Source organism: Oncorhynchus mykiss, chromosome 9 (assembly GCF_013265735.2).
Source record: "Oncorhynchus mykiss isolate Arlee chromosome 9, USDA_OmykA_1.1, whole genome shotgun sequence".
NCBI classification, from domain to species: domain Eukaryota; kingdom Metazoa; phylum Chordata; class Actinopteri; order Salmoniformes; family Salmonidae; genus Oncorhynchus; species Oncorhynchus mykiss.
In genome coordinates, this window is record NC_048573.1 from 15,205,127 (window position 1) to 15,227,232 (window position 22,106).

Sequence of the window (22,106 nt, forward strand, 5' to 3'; positions counted from 1 at the left end):
CCCCCCCCCCTTTGTTCAGGGACACATTCCATTTCTGTTAGTCACATGTCTGTGGAACTTGTTCAGTTTATGTCTGTTGTTGAATCTTATGTTCATATAAATATTTACACGTTATTACGTTTTCTGAAAATAAATGCAGTTGACAGTGAGAGGATGTTTCTTTTTTGGCTGAGTTTATATAGTATGTAGTATATACTCATTAAGTTTGTACTATACAGTATGTTAGTATGGGTTTTCGGACACAGCCCATGTTTGTATGCGGCTTTATTAACTGAATTATGTATTTTTTTACAATTTTTGCAAACTGATATATGACACATTAATGCCAAAATAACATGCGAAACAAGCAAAAAATGTGAGGCTCATAACAGGTTCTGCCCCACATTGTTAGGCCTGTCCAGTACTTTAAAAATATCCTCTCCTGTTGTCCTGGTTTCCAGTGGTTTGCAGAAGTGGATGTCTTCTTTAATTGACCCCCCATAACCGTAACGGACATAAGACCAGGAGCTGTGCCAGGCCCGCCACATCTGTTGACTCATCCAGCTGTAACGCAACAAATGTAGAATTACTGATGCTAGCATTGGATGTGCTCGTGGAAGCAGAACAATGTGTCGTCGACAGGTGCAGGTGTAGTACTGTTCGTAGATATACTACCAGTATAGCTACTATGTGTCTCTGGATGTGGGCCTTACTTTAACCATTTATCAATGTCAAACAGAATGAGCAGCAGCTACGTTTGTCTACATATGCCCACGAGAGAGTAAATGTTCATGTGGACGTGGATGTTATGTGGACTCGGATGTTAATTATTTGACTAGGCTACCTGTATTTGACATTGTGTTGTTATTTCGCTGAACACTAGATGGTTTCATTTAATTTTTGGCAGTGAAACGAGGCTACACAGGCGAGAAAAACACCTCACCCAAATGTATAGCCCGTTGGACAACATAAATGGACTGTTTGAAAATGTGAGGAAAAATCCCCCAAAAATTGGGCGTACCCCCGACGACATTGTGCGTATCCCTGTTTGGGAATACCTGGTTAACACTTTGTTCAGTCACCTGACGGTTTAAAGAGACAGTGTACAATTTTCAATGTAATGCAACTCAATAGGAAAATAGTGTTTTTACACAATGTAGAATCCTAATATTCCAGAAAGTATTGCAATTTCAATGACAGGTATTCATATACACATTTCAGCTTTTATAATAAACCAATGTCTTTACAGTGTTACATATTAGTTTCCAGGGCACAACATGTGCTTCAAAAGTAGCTGGAATTCATATAGGCCCAATATGAGCTGTATATCAATCAATATAACACACTATTTTCTGGTGCTCCTAAATTTCATGTGGTGCTCCTAACTTTTTGAGAGCACCAGTGTTACCTGCATGCTATTGTCACGAAGGGTTAATACTGTACCATAGCGAACAAAGAAATTGTCTATCCTCTATCAAGGCACAAGGCGAGACCCAGATGCAGACACAGGAGGCAGATGGTTGGAGTCTTACAATGTTTAATAATACAAAGGGTAGGCAAGAGAATGGTCGTGTACAGGCTAAAGGTCAAAACCAGATCAGAGTCCAGGAGGTACAGAGTGGCAGACAGGCTCGTGGTCAAGGCAGGCAGAATAGTCAGGCAGGCGGGTACAGAGTCCAGAAACAGGCAAGGGTCAAAACCGGGAGGACTAGAAAAAGGAGTGCTGGAAAACCAAGCTGGTTGACTTGACTAAACATACAAGACAAACTGGCACAGAGAGACAGGAAACACAGGGATAAATACACTGGGGAAAATAAGCGACACCTGGAGGGGGTGGAGACAATCACAGGAACAGGTGAAACAGATCAGGGCGTGACAATCCTCACCTGGATGCTTTATCTCTCGGGGCAGAGCCGGGGAGAAAAGTTGAAGAAAAGAGAAAAGTAAGAAGGGAAAGAGACAAGCTATTGGAGAAGAGTGGCTCTTAAGTACACTCTCTGTTTTATTATTGTTGACTTTCTCTTGGAGAAGAGTGTCAGCCCTGTATGGACACTCTCTGTTTTATTCTTGTTGACTCTCTCTTGGAGAAGAGTGTCAGCCCCGTATGGACACTCTCTGTTTTACACTTGTTGACTTTCTCTTGGAGTAGAGTGTCAGCCCCGTATGTACACTCTCTGTTTTACACTTGTTGACTTTCTCTTGGAGAAGAGTGTCATCTCCTTAAGTACACTCTCTGTTTTATTCTTGTTGACTCTCTCTTGGAGAAGAGTGTCAGCCCCTTAAGTACACTCTCTGTTTTACACTTGTTGACTTTCTCTTGGAGAAGAGTGTCATCTCCTTATGTACACTCTCTGTTTTAGTGTTGACTTTCTCTTGGAGAAGAGTGTCAGCCCCCTATGTACACTCTCTGTTTTAGTGTTGACTTTCTCTTGGAGAAGAGTGTCATCTCCTTATGTACACTCTCTGTTTTAGTGTTGACTTTCTTTTGGAGAAGAGTGTCATCTCCTTATGTACACTCTCTGTTTTAGTGTTGACTTTCTCTTGGAGAAGTGGTATGACTAAACAGGTTGTTCCTTCCTACTCTCTGTTATCCATGGTCCTATGCTCCTTGCAGAATCTTTTGGACGGAGAGAAAGTTCACTGTTGTTAAGATCCTTTAGTGAAAGACAGTGCAACAGTTTATCCACAGCTGTTGTGTTGTCTCTAAGGACACACGCGTGCAAGCGTACATGCATGTGTGTGTGTGTATGTGCGGGTGGATGCATGTAAGTGTGTACACGTGTGAGTTTGTTAATAAGTGGGGGGAGGCTGAAGTTGTTAAATTTACTTGGTGATCAGTGGAACAACTGAAATTAGTTGGGTAGGCTTGAAACCTGACAACTTAGCAAAGGGCCTATAAGCATCTGTTCTATTCTCGTTCCATCCTCCTTTCCTCCAGTAAAGAGGAAGGAACCAGTGTGACATCATGCAGTGTGGGGCCATACAGAGAAGTTGGTCAGAAAATAAACACGCCTTTAAACACTACAATTTTCTCACAGTCTTTGTTCATTTCTGTAGAATGAGTTAGTGTTTGTGTATGAACACTAATGACCTGATTTACTAAGACTTTGATGGACAAAAGGAATAAAACATGAATGAAAATTAAGACAGTTCTATGCTTTAGCTTTTTGGTTTTATTCCTTGTTGATTTAACAGTGCAAATAATTATTAGTAAATTATACTAAAATGGGATTGCTGGACATGGTGAGTCTCTGGCCTTTTAAAGCTGCAGTCCGTAATTGAAACTACCACAAAACGGCCACCCTGCCACTTGTTGTGGTATACAGCTGAGGAATGTTGCTAGGGGAATTCATTCATGTACAATGTTTGTTTACACTGATATTGTGAACAAACAGTCATAAAATAACAGTATATTCTGTGTTATATTTTGAATTTATATATCGCTTTTTAACCAACTGAGGTACTCAAAGCGCTTTACATAGTAGGGGGAAACTCACCTCTTCCACTAGCAATGTGTTGCACCCACCTGGGTGATGCAAGACAACCATTTCTGTGTCAGAACTCTCACCACACATCAGCTATTAGGTGGAGAGGTGACGATAGAGTGCCTTCAGAAAGTATTCATAACCCTTGACTAATTTCACATTTTGTTGTGTTACAGCCTGAATTCAACATGTATTAAATTGTTTCTTTTTCTCACCTATCTACACACAATACCCAAAATGACAAAGTGAAACATGTTTTTAGAAATGCTTGCAAGTCTATTGAAAATGAAATACAGAAATATCTTACATAATTATTCACACCCCTGAGTCATTACTTTATAGAATCAACTTTGATAGCGATTACAGCTGTGAGTTTTTCTGGGTAAGTCTCTTAGAGCTTTCCACACCTGGACAGCGCAATATTTGCTGATTACTCTTTTAAAATGATTCAAGCTCTGTCAAATTGGCTGTTGATCATTGCTAGACAACCATTTTCAGATCTTGCCATAGATTTTCAAGTAAAGTCAAAACTGTATCTCAGCCACTCAAGAACATTGACTATATTCGTGGTAAGCAACTTGTAGATTTGGCCGTGTGTTTTAGGTTATTGTCCTGCTGAAAGGTGAATTCATCTCCTAGGTTTGGTCGAAAGCAGACAACTAGGTTCTCTCTAGGATTTTTCCTGTGCTTAACTCAGTTTATTTTTGATTGCAAGCATACCCATAACATAATGCAGTCACCTGTAACGGTTGTCGTCGTCTGATGAGGAAGAATCGGACCAAAGAATAACAAAGTGCAAAACGAAACCGAAACAGTCCTGTCAGGTGCAGAACAGTAAACAGAAAACAACTACCCACAAAACATAGGTGGGGAAAAAGCTACCTAAGTACGGTTCCCAATCAGAGACAACGATAGTCAGCTGTCCCTGACTGAGAACCATACCCGGCAAAAACAAAAAAAGAAATACAAAACATAGAAAAAAGAACAGAATGCCCACCCCAAATCACACCCTGACCAAACCAAAAGAGAGAAATAAAAAGCTCTCTAAGGTCAGGGCGTGACAGTACCCCCCCCCCCCCCCCCCCCCCCACCCCACCCCAAAGGTGTGGACTCCGGCCGCAAAACCTGAACCTATAGGGGATGGTCTGGGTGGGCATTTCTCCACTGTGGAGGCTCTGGTGCGGAACGTAGACCCCACTCAACCTCTGGCTTGGCCCACTTTGGTGGCGCCTCCCGTGCGGGAACCCTCGCTGCCGACCCCGGACCGGGGACCTTCGTAGCGGGCCCCGGACTGGGCACCCTTGTTGAGAGCCCCGGACTGGGCACCCTTGTTGTGGGCCCCGGACTCGGCACCCTTGTTGGGGGCTCCGGACTGGAGGGCGTCGCTGGAGGCTCCGGACTGGAGGACGTCGCTGGAGGTAGGAGACGCAGAGACAGCCTGGTGCGTGGGGCTGCCACAGGATGAACCGGGCTGTGGGTGAGCACTGGAGCTCTGATGCGCAGCCTTGGCACCAATCCTCTAGGCTGAATGCCCACTTTAGCCCGGTCCCTCCAGAGTGCAGGCACAGGTCGAACCGGGTGGTGGGGAGCACTGGAGATCTGTTGCTTACCACTCACACCTCTCCACTTGGCTCAATGCCCACTTTAGCCCGTACGGGCGGAGCGTAGGCATAGGACGAACTGAACAGCCCCAGCGCACCGGAGACACAGTGTACAGATCCGGAGCAGGATACCCTGGGCCGAAATGGCGCACCAGAGATCAAGAGTGCTGAGCAGCCATCCTGGCTGGATGCAAACTCTCGCATGGCACTTGCGGAGGGCTGGCATATAGCGCACCGGGCTATGAGCGTGCCCTGGAGACCGTGCGCTTTACCGCATAACACGGTGCCTGACCAGTAACACGCTGCTTCCGGTAAGCATGGGGAGTTGGCTCAGGTCTATAGCCTGACTCCGCCAATCTCCCCGTGTGCCCCCCTCTCGTGCCTGCTTTGCTGACTCACCTCATATTGCTGCCATTCAGCTTAAGCTGCCTCCAGTTCCTTCTTCGGGCGGCGACATTCTGTCTCCAGGGTCCCTTTCCGTCCAGTATCTCCTCCCATGTCCAGGAGTCCTGAACCCTCTGCTCCTCCATACCACGCTTCTTGGTCCGTTTGAGGTGGGTAGTTCTGTAACGGTTGTCGTAGAATCGGACCAAAGCGCAGAGTGGTAAGTGTTCATGACTTCATTTAGCAACTGAACACCAGAACAAAGATAACAAAGTGCAAAACGAAACCGAAACAGTCCTGTCAGGTGCAGAACACTAAACAGAAAACTACCCACAAAACAGGTGGGAAAAACCTACCTAAGTATGGTTCCCAATCAGAGACAACGATAGTCAGCTGTCCCTGATTGAGAACCATACCCGGCCAAAACAAAAGAATTACAAAACGTAGAAAAAAAGAACATAGAATGCCCACCCAAATCACACCCTGACCAAACCAAAATAGACATAAAAAGCTCTCTAAGGTCAGGGCGTGACATCACCACTTGAAAATATGAAGAGTGGTACTCATTATTAATGTATTGTATTGTATTTGTTCCAACCATAACACTCTGTTTTCAGCACAAAAAAACAGTATTGCTTTGCCACATTTTTTGCAGAATTACTTTAGTGCGTTGTTGCACACAGGATGCATGTTGTGGAATATTTGTATTCTGTACAGGCTTCCTGCTTTTCACTCTGTCAATTAGGTTAGTATTGTGGAGTAACTACAATGTTGTTGATCAATCCTCAGTTTTCTCTTATCACATCCATTTAACTCGAACTCTTTAAAAAAAAGTCACCATTGACCTCATGGTGAAATCCCTGAGAAGTTTCCTTCCTCTCAATCAAGTTAGTGAGGAAGGACACCTGTATCTTTCTAGTGACAGGGTGTATTGATACACCATCCAAAGTGACGTTCAAATGGATATTCAAGTCTGCTTTTGTTATTTAGCCCATCTACCCATCTTTGAGAAGCGTTGGAATACCTGGTCTTTGTGATTGAATCTGTGTTACAAATTCACTTCTCAACTGAGGGGCCTTAGAGATAATTGTCTGTGTGGGGTACAGAGATGAGGTTGTCATTCAAAAACCATGTTAAACACTATCATTGCACACATAGTGAGTCCATGAAACGTGTTATGCGACTTGTTGTGCACAATTCATTTCTGAACTTATTTAGGCTTGCCATAACAAAGGGATTGAATACTCATTGACTCAAGAAATGTCTGCTTTTCATTTGTAAACACTTTGAAAACATAATTCCAATTTGATATTATGGGATATTGTGTGTAGGTCAGTGACAAAACATCTCAATGTAATCAAATTGAAATTCAGGCTGTAACACAACAAAATGTAGAAAAAGTCAAGGGGTGTGAATACTTTCTGAAGACACTGTATTATGCCAATTAGAAATAAGGGGGATGATTAGGTGGCTATGATGGAAGGGGGCCAGGTTGGTAATGTTGCCATGACACCAGGGTTAACATCCCTAGTCTTACAATAAGTGACATGGGATTTTTTATAACCACAGAGAGTCAGGACAACCGTTTAACTTCCTATCAATAAGACAGCACCCTAAGCAGGGAAATGTCACCTAGACTGCTCTGGGATCTCCTTTGACCAGAGGGAAGAGTGGCCCCTACTGACCCTCCAACATCACTTCCAGCAGTTTTCCATCCAGAGACAGAATAAGCCCGTCCCTGCTTAGCTTCAGAGGAAAGCCAGCAGTGGGATGAAGGGTGGTATGCTATTGGTACTGTAGGTGACAACATGTAAAGTGACATGAGATAACATTAAACTACACGTGAAAATATTTTAGCACGTGAAAACATGATCTCGTGAAATAAATGTGACAACATGGGGAATCAACATTTCATTGTGATACCATGAAACTAAACGTGATAACATTTTCACAACCAAAACAGCAAATCTCGATTTTCAAATTACCAATTTTTTCACATGTGAAAATTTAATTCTACAGAGAGTTAGGTTTTCCCATGTGAATGTTTTTCACACGTGAAATTGTTGCAATTCACATGTGAGGTGGAAATGTCATTTTTCTCTCGTGATAAGGTAGTGTTAATATTAATTTAATACATTTGAACATATGGTTTCAAGATTTACCTCATGTCTCTTGTTTTCACATGTGAAAATGTCAGCTCAACATGTGAAAACAGTTGTTTCACATGTGAAAATGTCAGCTCAACATGTGAAAACAGTTGTTTCACATGTGAAAATGTCAGCTCAACATGTGAAAACAGTTGTTTCACATGTGAAAATGTCAGCGTGAAAATGTCAGCTCAACATGTGAAAACAGTTGTTTCACATGTGAAAATGTCAGCTCAACATGTGAAAACAGTTGTTTCACATGTGAAAATGTCAGCTCAACATCTGAAAACAGTTGTTTCACGTGAAAATGTCAGCTCAACATCTGAAAACAGTTGTTTCACATGTGAAAATGTCAGCTCAACATGTGAAAACAGTTGTTTCACATGTGAAAATGTCAGCTCAACATCTGAAAACAGTTGTTTCACATGTGAAAATGTCAGCTCAACATCTGAAAACAGTTGTTTCACATGTGAAAATGTCAGCTCAACATGTGAAAACAGTTGTTTCACATGTGAAAATGTCAGCTCAACATGTGAAAATGTCAGCTCAACATGTGAAAACAGTTGTTTCACATGTGAAAATGTCAGCTCAACATCTGAAAACAGTTGTTTCACATGTGAAAATGTCAGCTCAACATCTGAAAACAGTTGTTTCACATGTGAAAATGTCAGCTCAACATGTGAAAACAGTTGTTTCACATGTGAAAATGTCAGCTCAACATGTGAAAACAGTTGTTTCACATGTGAAAATGTCAGCTCAACATCTGAAAACAGTTGTTTCACATGTGAAAATGTCAGCTCAACATCTGAAAACAGTTGTTTCACATGTGAAAATGTCAGCTCAACATCTGAAAACAGTTGTTTCACATGTGAAAATGTCAGCTCAACATCTGAAAACAGTTGTTTCACATGTGAAAATGTCAGCTCAACATCTGAAAACAGTTGTTTCACATGTGAAAATGTCAGCTCAACATCTGAAAACAGTTGTTTCACATGTGAAAATGTCAGCTCAACATGTGAAAACAGTTGTTTCACATGTGAAAATGTCAGCTCAACATGTGAAAACAGTTGTTTCACATGTGAAAATGTCAGCTCAACATCTGAAAACAGTTGTTTCACATGTGAAAATGTCAGCTCAACATCTGAAAACAGTTGTTTCACATGTGAAAATGTCAGCTCAACATCTGAAAACAGTTGTTTCACATGTGAAAATGTCAGCTCAACATCTGAAAACAGTTGTTTCACATGTGAAAATGTCAGCTCAACATCTGAAAACAGTTGTTTCACATGTGAAAATGTCAGCTCAACATCTGAAAACATCTATTTCACATTAGAAAATGCAATTTTCATGTGAAAGCGCAAGGGATGTAATTAAATGGTGTAGGAGTTAAGGTGAGTGACATGCTGTACATTTGACATGATCACTTCAATATGACCCCACCTGGGATTTGAAACTCAGAACCACTAAATTTGGGGTACGCTGATCTTTCTGCTGCGCTAAAGAGTCTGTACTTCTGCATTCTCAGAAGTCCCCCACAGATGAATTGTTCGTATACATCTCTGCATATTGCAAAATAATGCCATCTGCACTTCTATTTTAGTTATCAGTTAATCTGACTATTCTGTCATCATTGATTTAATATACTGGATTCAGTAATTTGAGGGTTTTCTGTATAATTGTCTAATGTTGGTGGGGCATATTATTCTGTTTTAATGTTACTCCTGAGTAACTATGATAAATATAATAGGTTTTATTGAGTGTATTTTAAACAAAGCTGAGATTTACAGTAAAGTTCAACATTTAGGAATACAGGTGAAATCAGTGCCATGAACCAAGAGATTGTGAGTTTCAATCAAATCACATTTTATTGGTCACATACACATATTTAGCAGATGTTATTGTGGGTGTGGCGAAATGCTTGTGAGGACATGTTGCATTTAGATTAGTTGTTGATTTAGTCACATGCATAAGGTCAAATGTAATTGCAGTGTACAGTGAAATACTTAAACTCTGAGATCCAACAGTTCAGGTGTAAATGAAACAATAATACAAAATAAAAAAATATATACATATTTACAACTTTGACAATGAAAAGTATAAATGTCCATTAAGGTGTGGGCAGGGTAATTGTCAGTTTCAGGCTGTGATGCAGTTAACATACTAGGCTGTAATGCAGCCCGACAGTATGCTCTTGATGGTGCTCCTGTAGAATACTGTGAGGCCCCTTGGGAAAAGGCCGAATTTCATCAGCCTCCTGAGGCAAAAGAGTTGCTGTCGAGCCCTCCTCACCTTGGTGTCTGTGTGGTTTGACCATTTCAGCTCCTCTAACATATGTACACCAAGGAACTTTGAGGTTTTGACCATCTCCACGGCAACCCCATTGATGAGGATGGGGGCGTGTCCAATCTGGTTCCTCCTGAGGTCCGCAATCAGCTCCTTTATTTTGCTGAAGGTGAGGGAGTGGGTGTTTACCTGGCACTACACCGGCAGAGTGCCTACCTCCTCCGTGTATGGCGTCTCGCCGCTGTTGGTAATCAGGCCTACTACTGTTGTGTCGCCAGTGAACTTGATGATGGAGTTGGAACTGTGTGAGGCCATGCAGTCGTGGGTATACAAGGAGTACAGCAGATGACTGAGGATGCACCCTTGTGGGGCCCCTGTGTTGAGAATCCGTTTGGATGAGGTAATGTTGCGTATCTTCACCACCTGAGGGCTGCCCGTCAGGAAGTCCTGGACCCAGTTGCATAAGGAAGAGTTCAGTCCCAGGTCTGTGAGTTTTCTGGTGAGCTTAGAGGGCACTATGGTATTGACGGTCGAGCTGTAGTCAATGAACAGCATCCTCAGATATGCAATCCTCTTGTCCGGGTGGGTGAGGGCTGCTTGCAGTGAAATGGCGATTGTGTTGTCCGTGGATCTGTCAGGGGCAGTAGAGGAAATGGAGAGGATCGTGTGTGTCGGGGAGGGAGCATGTGATGTAGTCTTTGACAAGCCCCTCAAAGTATTTCATAATGATGGAATTGAGTGCAATGGGTCGGTAGTCATTTAGTTAAGTTACTTTCTCTTTCTTGGTCAAGTGGATATCTAGAATAATAATTATAGTATAAATAAACAATCACAATGTAATCATGTCAAAGTGAGTCACATGAAAGTTGAAAACACTGTGACTGTGACGTTCCGGGAACATCCTAACAGCAAATTTTAGGGCATCACCTGTGAAATGTAATGTTAAAAATATCCACATCTGAAACGTCATATAAAATATCATCACATGTGAAGTGTTCCAAATGTGAAAGGTTATGTGATCATATGTGAAGATCCATGTGCACAGCTCTCACCCAATTGGAAAAGAGGAATGCATATGTTAGGATTGGCAGGACAGAGAAGCTATGTCTGGTTAGACGAGAGGCGGGGGTGTGTGTCCGTTTGTAAATAACAGCTGGTGCACGATTTCTAATATTAAAGAAGTCTCAAGGTTTTGCTCACCTGAGGTAGAGTACCTCATGATAATCTGTAGACCACACTATCTACCAAGAGAGTTCTCATCTATATCATTCGTAGCCATCTATTTACCACCACAAACCGATGTTGGCACTAAGACCATACTCAACAAGCTGTATAAGGACATAAGCAAACAAGACAATGTGCATCTAGAAGCAGTGCCCCTAGTGGCCGGGGACTTTAATGCAGGCAAACTTAAATCAGTTCTACCAGATTTCTACCAGCATGTTGAATGTGCAACCAGAGGAAAAAAACTCTAGGCCACCTTTACTCCATACACAGAGATGCATACAAAGCTCTCCCTCGCCCTCCATTTGACAAATCTGACAATAATTATATCCTCCCGACTCCTGCTTACATGCAAAAACTAAAGCAGGAAGTACCAGTGACTTGCTCCTTACGGAAGTGGTCAGATGACCAATGACATTGAGGAGTATACCACCTCAGTCACCATCTTCATCAATAAGTGCATTGACGACATCGTCCCCACAGTGACCGTACGTACATATCCCAACCTGAAGACATGGATTACAGCGAACATCCACACTGAGCTAAAGGCTAGAGCTGCCGCTTTCATGAAGCGGTACACTAATCCGGACCCTTAAAGAAATCTCACTATGCCCTCAGACGAACCATCAAATAGGCAAAGCGTATAGGGAGGAGGTCAGAGACCTGGCAGTGTGGTGCCTGTTCTTTTAATTTGACTATTTATTACTTTAGTTCATTGAGTAAATATTTGTTTAACTCTATCTTGAACTGGATTTTTGGTTAAGGGCTTCTAAGTAAGCATTTCACTGTAAGGTCTACTAAACCTGTTGTATTCGGTGCTCGTGACAAATACAATTTGATTTGGTATGTGTAGTGTTCCAAAACATTTGATTTGATGTGGAATCACATGTTTTTTCCTAATGAGGCAATTAGAAGTTATACTCTTTCAGAACGAATGGCTATTATTCATTTAAAAGGGCTAAAATCTTTGTGGAAATTGCAGATTGCACCTTTAAAATAAAGTACAGGAAGTATAAAGTATGTGGTGATCAGTAACATGAATATGGCATGTTGTTATTTATTTAGAGCTAATATTTGTGCAATGTGACTTTCTTTGTTGTAGTGCTGAATACAACCATCAACTCTGGACACTGTGAAGATGATGATGGTAGATATTTGTTCACTTCATCAAGCCTCCATCTCTTAATGATTCATCCTATTTCTTTATTTGTGATTTTTAAAGTTGATTTTGTCTGGATTATGTCACCATAAGTGTCACTGGTAAGTTGCCTACAATTGCTTGTATCACTATATCAGTGTAATATGAAATAGCCAATGTATGTGTCTAATCTCTGTTTCCTCAGCCTTTCCCAAAGCTTCACTGACTGTGAAGCCAAACCCGGTGTTCCCTGGAGAGACAGTTACTCTGATGTGTTCAGTTGGGTCTGACAGTATCTGGAGCTATAAGTGGTACAAAGACATGAATGATAATGTAGTGTCCCAGTCTGTCAGACACACTAGAACAGGAGACACCCTCACCATCAGTAGAGCTGCTGAGTCTGACCAGGGTCTCTACTGGTGTCAGGGAGAGATCCAGTCCAGATCCATATCAATCATCAGTGATCCTGTCACTATCACCCTGAATGGTGAGTAACTTTGTAGTGTGTGTTTTTCTTTGTCAAACAGATGGACACTATTTATACTGAGTGCACAAAACATTAAGAACACTGCTCTTTTCATGACATAGACTAAACAGCTGAGACCAATGATCCCTTATTGATGTCACTTGTTAAATCCACTTCAATCTGTGTAGATGAAGGGGAGGAGACCGTTATTAAAGAAGGATTTTTAAGCCTTGAGACAATTGAGTCATGGTTTGTGTATGTGTGACATTTAGAAGGTGAATGGGCAAGACAAAAGACTTAAGTGCCTTTGAACGGGGTATGGTAGTAGGTGCCAGGTGCACCGGTTTGTGTCAAGAACTGCAACGTTGCCGGGTTTTTCACACTCAACATTTTCCCATGTATATCTAGAATGTTCCACCACCCAAAAAACATCCAGCCAACTTGACACAACTGTGGGAATTATTGGAGACACCATGGTCCAGTATCCCTGTGGAATGCTTTCGGATCCTTGTAGAGTCCATGCCCCAACAATATGAGGCTGTTCTGGGGGAAAAATGGGTGGGGGGTGCAACTCCATATAAGGAAGGTGTCCTTAATGTTTTGTGCACTCAGGGTATATTGAGTCAATCATGGTCTGTGTGTCAGTATTCTTCGTTATATAACAAAAATATAATCTTTTTTTTTTCTTCTCACAATAAAAGAAATATGGTGATCATATTTTGAAAATATTGGAACATGAACTGCATTTGCCTTAATGTTTGTGTTTTTCTGCAGCTCTGCCTGAGGCCTCAGTGAGTGTCTCTCCTCAGGGTCTCCTCTACTCTGGAGAGACAGTCAGTCTGCAGTGTGTCATACCAGGCTACACAGACTGGAGGTACTACTGGTACAAAAACAACCAACACCTTCCTGATGAGACCAGTAAAGTTATAGATATCACCATCCCCATCACTCTGACTGGTCAGGCTGGTCAGTACAGGTGTGAAGGGAACAGAGTGTCTAGACCCACATCTTCACAACCAAGTGATCCTGTCACTCTCACTGTAAAAGGTGAGTTACTTTGTTGTGCTTTGTTGATGTTGTTGACTATTTATATTGAGTCAATCATGGTCTGTGTGCCAGAATTCTTAGTTACAATGAGCTCTAAAATGATCGGGACAGTGAAACATGTTCTGTTGTTCTGTTAAGCAATAACAAACATGTTAATTTAATACAGTACAGAGTCATTGTTAATACACACACTGTATTCTATTGAGAGGAGTCTGTCCTGTACACTGACTCATAAACTTCATGTTTGAACATAAAGGAAAACATTTATATAGAGGTTTCATCTTTGTATCTGTGCCATTATGGTGTCTGTTACAACACGGGCAGCACATCTACATGTTAATGTTGCATGTGCCATAATCTACCAACTATGTTACAGAGGACGACCATGTGGGTAGTGGACACTTCAGGAAAAAGAGTAGAGTTTTGAGATGTATAGACAACAGGGAGGTTCCAACCCTCCAAGACCCCAAACATTGACATACATTTGACCAAAACACTACTACTACTACACACTTCTCTTCTGTACTGTACCCTACTCCACTGTACTCTACTGTACTGTACACTACTCTATTGTACTGTACCCTACTCTACTGTACCCTACTCTATTGTACTGTACCCTACTCTACTGAACTGTACCCTACTCTATTGTACTGTACCCTACTCTATTGTACCCTACTCTACTGAACTGTACCCTACTCTACTGAACTCTACTGAACTGTACCCTACTCTACTGTACTCTATTGAACTGTACCCTACTGAACTGTACCCTACTCTACTGTACTCTACTGTACTGTACCCTACTCTACTGTACTCTACTGTACTGTCCCCTGCTCTACTGTACTCGACAGTACTCTACTGTACTGTACCCTACTCTGCTGTACTCTACTTTACTGTCCCCTGCTCTACTGTACTCGACTGTACTCTACTGTACTGTACCCTACTCTATTGTACTGTACTCTACTGAACTGTCCCAGAGGACTACCATGTGGGTAGTGGACAAGTGCACAATTCAGGAAAAAGTGTAGAGTATTGAGATGTATAGCGAACTGGGAGGTTTCAACCCTCCAAGACCCCAAACATTGCCATCTATTTGATCAAAACATGACTACTGTACTCAACTGTACTGTACTCTACTCTACTGTACTCAACTGTACTGTAACCTACTCTACTGTCCTCTAATGTAATGTACCCTACTCTACTGTACTCTACTGTACTGTACCCTACTCTACTGTAATCTACTGTACTGTACCATACTCTACTGTCCTCTAATGTAATGTACCCTACTCTACTGTACTCGACTGTACTGTACCCTACTCTATTGTACTCTACTGTACTGTACAATACTCTACTGTACTCAACTGTACTGTACCCTGCTCTACTGTAATCTACTGTACTGTACCATACTCTACTGTCCTCTAATGTAATGTACCCTACTCTACTGTACTCTACTGTACTGTACACTACTCTTATGTACTCTACTGTACTGTACCCTACTCTACTGTACTCTACTGTACTGTACCTGCCTGTAAGATTGGTGCTCTAACTACATTTAATCATTATAGATCAGATTCTATGTATGAAACAACTAACTACATTTAATCGTGATAGAGCAGATTCTATGTATGAATCAACTAACTACATTTAATCATTATAGAGCAGATTCTATGTATGAATCAACTAACTACATTTAATCATGATAGAGCAGATTCTATGTATGAATCAACTAACTTCATGTGTCTTTCTACAGCTCTGCCTGTGGCCTCAGTGAGTGTCTCTCCTCAGGGTCTCCTCTACTCTGGAGAGAGAGTCAGTCTGCAGTGTGTCATACCAGGCTACACAGACTGGAGGTACTACTGGTACAAAAACAACCAACACCTTCCTGATGAGACCAGTAAAGTCATAGATATCACCATCCCCATCACTCTGACTGGTCAGGCTGGTCAGTACAGGTGTGAAGGGAACAGAGTGTCTAGACCCACATCTTCACCACCAAGTGATCCTGTCACTCTCACTGTAAAAGGTGAGTTACTTTGTTGTGCTTTGTTGATGTTGTTGACTATTTATATTGAGTCAATCATGGTCTGTGTGCCAGAATTCTTAGTTACAATGAGCTCTAAAATGATTGGGACAGTGAAACATGTTCTGTTGTTCTGTTAAGCAATAACAAACATGTTAATTTAGTACAGTACAGAGTCATTGTTTATACACCTATTTCTATTGAGAGGAGTCTGTCCCAAACACTGACTCCTGAACTTCATGTTTGAACATAAAGGAAAACATTTATATAGAGGTTTCATCTTTGTATCTGTGCCATTATGGTGTCTGTTACAACACGGGCAGCACATCTACATGTTAATGTTGCATGTGCCATAATCTACCAACTGAGTTACAGAGGACCACCATGTGGGTAGTGGACAATTCAGGAAAAAGAGTAGAGTATTGAGATGTATAGACAACAGGGAGGTTCCAACCCTCCAAGACCCCTAACATTGACATACATTTGACCAAAATACTACTACTACTACACACTTCTCTTCTGTACTGTACCCTACTCCACTGTACTCTACTGTACTGTACACTACTCTATTGTACTGTACCCTACTCTACTGAACTGTACCCTACTCTATTGTACTGTACCCTACTCTATTGTACCCTACTCTACTGAACTGTACCCTACTCTACTGAACTGTACCCTACTCTACTGAACTCTACTGAACTGTACCCTACTCTACTGTACTCTACTGAACTGTACCCTACTGAACTGTACCCTACTCTACTGTACTCGACAGTACTCTACTGTACTGTACCCTACTCTGCTGTACTCAACTTTACTGTCCCATGCTCTACTGTACTCTACGGTACTCGACTGTACTCTACTGTACTGTACCCTACTCTATTGTGCTGTACTCTACTGAACTGTACCCTACTGAACTGTACCCTACTCTACTGTACCCTACTCTACTGTACCCTACTCTACTGAACTGTACCCTACTCTACTGTACTCTACTGAACTGTACCCTGCTCTACTGTACTCTACTGTACTGTACCCTACTCTACTGTACTCTACTGTACTGTCCCCTGCTCTACTGTACTCGACAGTACTCTACTGTACTGTACCCTACTCTGCTGTACTCTACTTTACTGTCCCCTGCTCTACTGTACTCTACTGTACTCGACTGTACTCTACTGTACTGTACCCTACTCTATTGTACTGTACTCTACTGAACTGTCCCAGAGGACTACCATGTGGGTAGTGGACAAGTGCACAATTCAGGAAAAAGTGTAGAGTATTGAGATGTATAGCGAACAGGGGGGTTCCAACCCTCCAAGACCCCAAACACTGCCATCTATTTGATCAAAACATGACTACTATACTCTACTGTACTGTACAATACTCTACTGTACTCAACTGTACTGCACCCTACTCTACTGTATTCTACTGTACAATACTCTACTGTACTCAACTGTACTGTACTCTACTCCACTGTACTCAACTGTACTGTAACCTACTCTACTGTCCTCTAATGTAATGTACCCTACTCTACTGTCCTCTAATGTACTGTACCCTACTCTACTGTACTCTTCTGTACTGTACCTGCCTGTAAGATTGGTGCTCTAACTACATTTAATCATGATAGATCAGATTCTATGTATGAATCAACTAACTACATTTAATCATGATAGATCAGATTCTATGTATGAATCAACTAACTACATTTAATCATGATTGATCAGATTCTATGTATGAATCAACTAACTACATTTAATCATGATAGATCAGATTCTATGTATGAATCAACTAACTTCATGTGTCTTTCTACAGCTCTGCCTGTGTCCTCAGTGAGTGTCTCTCCTCAGGGTCTCCTCTACTCTGGAGAGAGAGTCAGTCTGCAGTGTGTCATACCAGGCTACACAGACTGGAGGTACTACTGGTACAAAAACAACCAACACCTTCCTGATGAGACCAGTAAAGTTATAGATATCACCATCCCCATCACTCTGACTGGTCAGGCTGGTCAGTACAGGTGTGAAGGGAACAGAGTGTCTAGACCCACATCTTCACCACCAAGTGATCCTGTCACTCTCACTGTAAAAGGTGAGTTACTTTGTTGTGCTTTGTTGATGTTGTTGACTATTTATATTGAGTCAATCATGGTCTGTGTGCCAGAATTCTTAGTTACAATGAGCTCTAAAATGATCGGGACAGTGAAACATGTTCTGTTGTTCTGTTAAGCAATAACAAACATGTTAATTTAATACAGTACAGAGTCATTGTTAATACACACACTGTATTCTATTGAGAGGAGTCTGTCCTGTACACTGACTCATAAACTTCATGTTTGAACATAAAGGAAAACATTTATATAGAGGTTTCATCTTTGTATCTGTGCCATTATGGTGTCTGTTACAACACGGGCAGCACATCTACATGTTAATGTTGCATGTGCCATATTCTACCAACTGTGTTACAGAGGACGACCATGTGGGTAGTAGACACTTCAGGAAAAAGAGTAGAGTTTTGAGATGTATAGACAACAGGGGGGTTCCAACCCTCCAAGACCCCAAACATTGACATGCATTTGACCAAAACACTACTACTATATTCTACTGTACTGTACAATACTCTACTGTACTCTACTGTACTGTACCCTACTCTATTGTACTCTACTGTACTGTATCCTACTCTACTGTAATCTACTGTACCTTGCTGTACTGTACCCTACTCTATTGTACTCTACTGTACTGTACCCTACTCTACTGTAATCTACTGTACCTTACTGTACTGTACCCTACTCTATTGTACTGTGCTCTCCCGTGTTGTACCCTACTCTACTGTACTCTACTGTACTGTACCCTACTCTACTGTACTCTACTATACTGTCCCCTGCTCTACTGTACTCGACTGTTCTCTACTGTACTGTACCCTTCTCTGCTGTACTCTACTTCACTGTCCCCTGCTCTACTGTACTCTACTGTACTCGACTGAACTCTACTGTACTGTACTCTACTGAACTGTCCCAGAGGACTACCATGTGGGTAGTGGACAAGTGCACAATTCAGGAAAAAGTGTAGAGTATTGAGATGTATAGCGAACTGGGAGGTTCCAACCCTCCAAGACCCCAAACATTGCCATCTATTTGATCAAAACACTACGACTATACTCTACTGTACTGTACAATACTCTACTGTACTCAACTGTACTGTACCCTACTCTACTGTCCTCTAATGTAATGTACCCTACTCTACTGTACTCTACTCTACTGTACTGTACCCTACTCTATTGTACTCTACTGTACTGTACAATACTCTACTGTACTCAACTGTACTGTACCCTACTCTACTGTCCTATAATGTAATGTACCATACTCTACTGTACTCCACTGTACTCTACCCTACTCTATTATACTCTACTGTACTGTACAATACTCTACTGTACTCAACTGTACTGTACCCTACTCTACTGTAATCTACTGTACTGTACCATACTCTACTGTCCTCTAATGTAATGTACCCTACTCTACTGTACCCTACTCTATTGTACTCTACTGTACTGTACAATACTCTACTGTACTCAACTGTACTGTACCCTACTCTACTGTAATCTACTGTACTGTACCATACTCTACTGTCCTCTAATGTAATGTACCCTACTCTACTGTACTCTACTGTACTGTACACTACTCTTATGTACTCTACTGTACTGTACCCTACTCTACTGTACTCTTCTGTACTGTACCTGCCTGTAAGATTGGTGCTCTAACTACATTTAATCATTATAGATCAGATTCTATGTATGAAACAACTAACTACATTTAATCATGATAGAGCAGATTCTATGTATGAATCAACTAACTACATTTAATCATTATAGAGCAGATTCTATGTATGAATCAACTAACTACATTTAATCATGATAGAGCAGATTCTATGTATGAATCAACTAACTACATTTAATCATGATGGAGCAGATTCTATGTATGAATCAACTAACTACATTTAATCATGATAGAGCAGATTCTATGTATGAATCAACTAACTTCATGTGTCTTTCTACAGCTCTGCCTGTGGCCTCAGTGAGTGTCTCTCCTCAGGGTCTCCTCTACTCTGGAGAGAGAGTCAGGCTGCAGTGTGTCATACCAGGCTACACAGACTGGAGGTACTACTGGTACAAAAACAACCAACACCTTCCTGATGAGACCAGTAAAGTTATAGATATCACCATCCCCATCACTCTGACTGGTCAGGCTGGTCAGTACAGGTGTGAAGGGAACAGAGTGTCTAGACCCACATCTTCACCACCAAGTGATCCTGTCACTCTCACTGTAAAAGGTGAGTTACTTTGTTGTGCTTTGTTGATGTTGTTGACTATTTATATTGAGTCAATCATGGTCTGTGTGCCAGAATTCTTAGTTACAATGAGCTCTAAAATGATCGGGACAGTGAAACATGTTCTGTTGTTCTGTTAAGCAATAACAAACATGTTAATTTAATACAGTACAGAGTCATTGTTAATACACACACTGTATTCTATTGAGAGGAGTCTGTCCTGTACACTGACTCATAAACTTCATGTTTGAACATAAAGGAAAACATTTATATAGAGGTTTCATCTTTGTATCTGTGCCATTATGGTGTCTGTTACAACACGGGCAGCACATCTACATGTTAATGTTGCATGTGCCATATTCTACCAACTGTGTTACAGAGGACGACCATGTGGGTAGTAGACACTTCAGGAAAAAGAGTAGAGTTTTGAGATGTATAGACAACAGGAGGGTTCCAACCCTCCAAGACCCCAAACATTGACATGCATTTGACCAAAACACTACTACTATACTCTACTGTACTGTACAATACTCTACTGTACTCTACTGTACTGTACCCTACTCTACTGTAATCTACTGTACTGTACCCTACTCTATTGTACTCTACTGTACTGTACCCTACTCTACTGTAATCTACTGTACCTTGCTGTACTGTACCCTACTCTATTGTACTCTACTGTACTGTACCCTACTCTACTGTAATCTACTGTACCTTACTGTACTGTACCCTACTCTATTGTACTGTGCTCTCCCGTGTTGTACCCTACTCTACTGTACTCTACTGTACTGTACCCTACTCTACTGTACTCTACTATACTGTCCCCTGCTCTACTGTACTCGACTGTACTCTACTGTACTGTACCCTTCTCTGCTGTACTCTACTTCACTGTCCCCTGCTCTACTGTACTCTACTGTACTCGACTGAACTCTACTGTACTGTACCCTACTCTATTGTACTGTACTCTACTGAACTGTCCCAGAGGACTACCATGTGGGTAGTGGACAAGTGCACAATTCAGGAAAAAGTGTAGAGTATTGAGATGTATAGCGAACTGGGAGGTTCCAACCCTCCAAGACCCCAAACATTGCCATCTATTTGATCAAAACACTATGACTATACTCTACTGTACTGTACAATACTCTACTGTACTCAACTGTACTGTACCCTACTCTACTGTCCTCTAATGTAATGTACCCTACTCTACTGTACTCTACTCTACTGTACTGTACCCTACTCTATTGTACTCTACTGTACTGTACAATACTCGACTGTACTCAACTGTACTGTACCCTACTCTACTGTCCTCTAATGTAATGTACCCTACTCTACTGTACTCTACTCTACTGTACTGTACCCTACTCTATTGTACTCTACTGTACTGTACAATACTCTACTGTACTCAACTGTACTGTACCCTACTCTACTGTCCTCTAATGTAATGTACCCTACTCTACTGTACTCCACTGTACTCTACCCTACTCTATTATACTTTACTGTACTGTACAATACTCTACTTTACTCAACTGTACTGTACCCTACTCTACTGTAATCTACTGTACTGTACCATACTCTACTGTCCTCTAATGTAATGTACCCTACTCTACTGTACTCTACTGTACTGTACCCTACTCTATTGTACTCTACTGTACTGTATAATACTCTACTGTACTCAACTGTACTGTACCCTACTCTACTGTAATCTACTGTACTGTACCATACTCTACTGTCCTCTAATGTAATGTACCCTACTCTACTGTACTCTACTGTACTGTACACTACTCTTATGTACTCTACTGTACTGTACCCTACTCTACTGTACTCTTCTGTACTGTACCTGCCTGTAAGATTGGTGCTCTAACTACATTTAATCATTATAGATCAGATTCTATGTATGAAACAACTAACTACATTTAATCATGATAGAGCAGATTCTATGTATGAATCAACTAACTACATTTAATCATTATAGAGCAGATTCTATGTATGAATCAACTAACTACATTTAATCATGATAGAGCAGATTCT

General features: G+C 41.3%; 1 protein-coding gene across 1 annotated transcript in view; it reads left to right on the top strand.

Moving 5' to 3' along the window:
* Positions 1–12,470: 12,470 nt before the first annotated feature.
* Positions 12,471–22,106, top strand: part of LOC118965999 (basement membrane-specific heparan sulfate proteoglycan core protein-like) — a 30,509-nt gene continuing 20,873 nt past the window's right edge. The window contains exons 1-5 of the mRNA XM_036987397.1: positions 12,471–12,728; positions 13,482–13,754; positions 15,502–15,774; positions 17,578–17,850; positions 19,812–20,084. Of these exons, the coding sequence (XP_036843292.1) occupies positions 12,512–12,728; positions 13,482–13,754; positions 15,502–15,774; positions 17,578–17,850; positions 19,812–20,084 (1,309 nt within the window). The 5' untranslated portion in view covers positions 12,471–12,511. The remainder of the gene's footprint in view (positions 12,729–13,481; positions 13,755–15,501; positions 15,775–17,577; positions 17,851–19,811; positions 20,085–22,106) is intronic.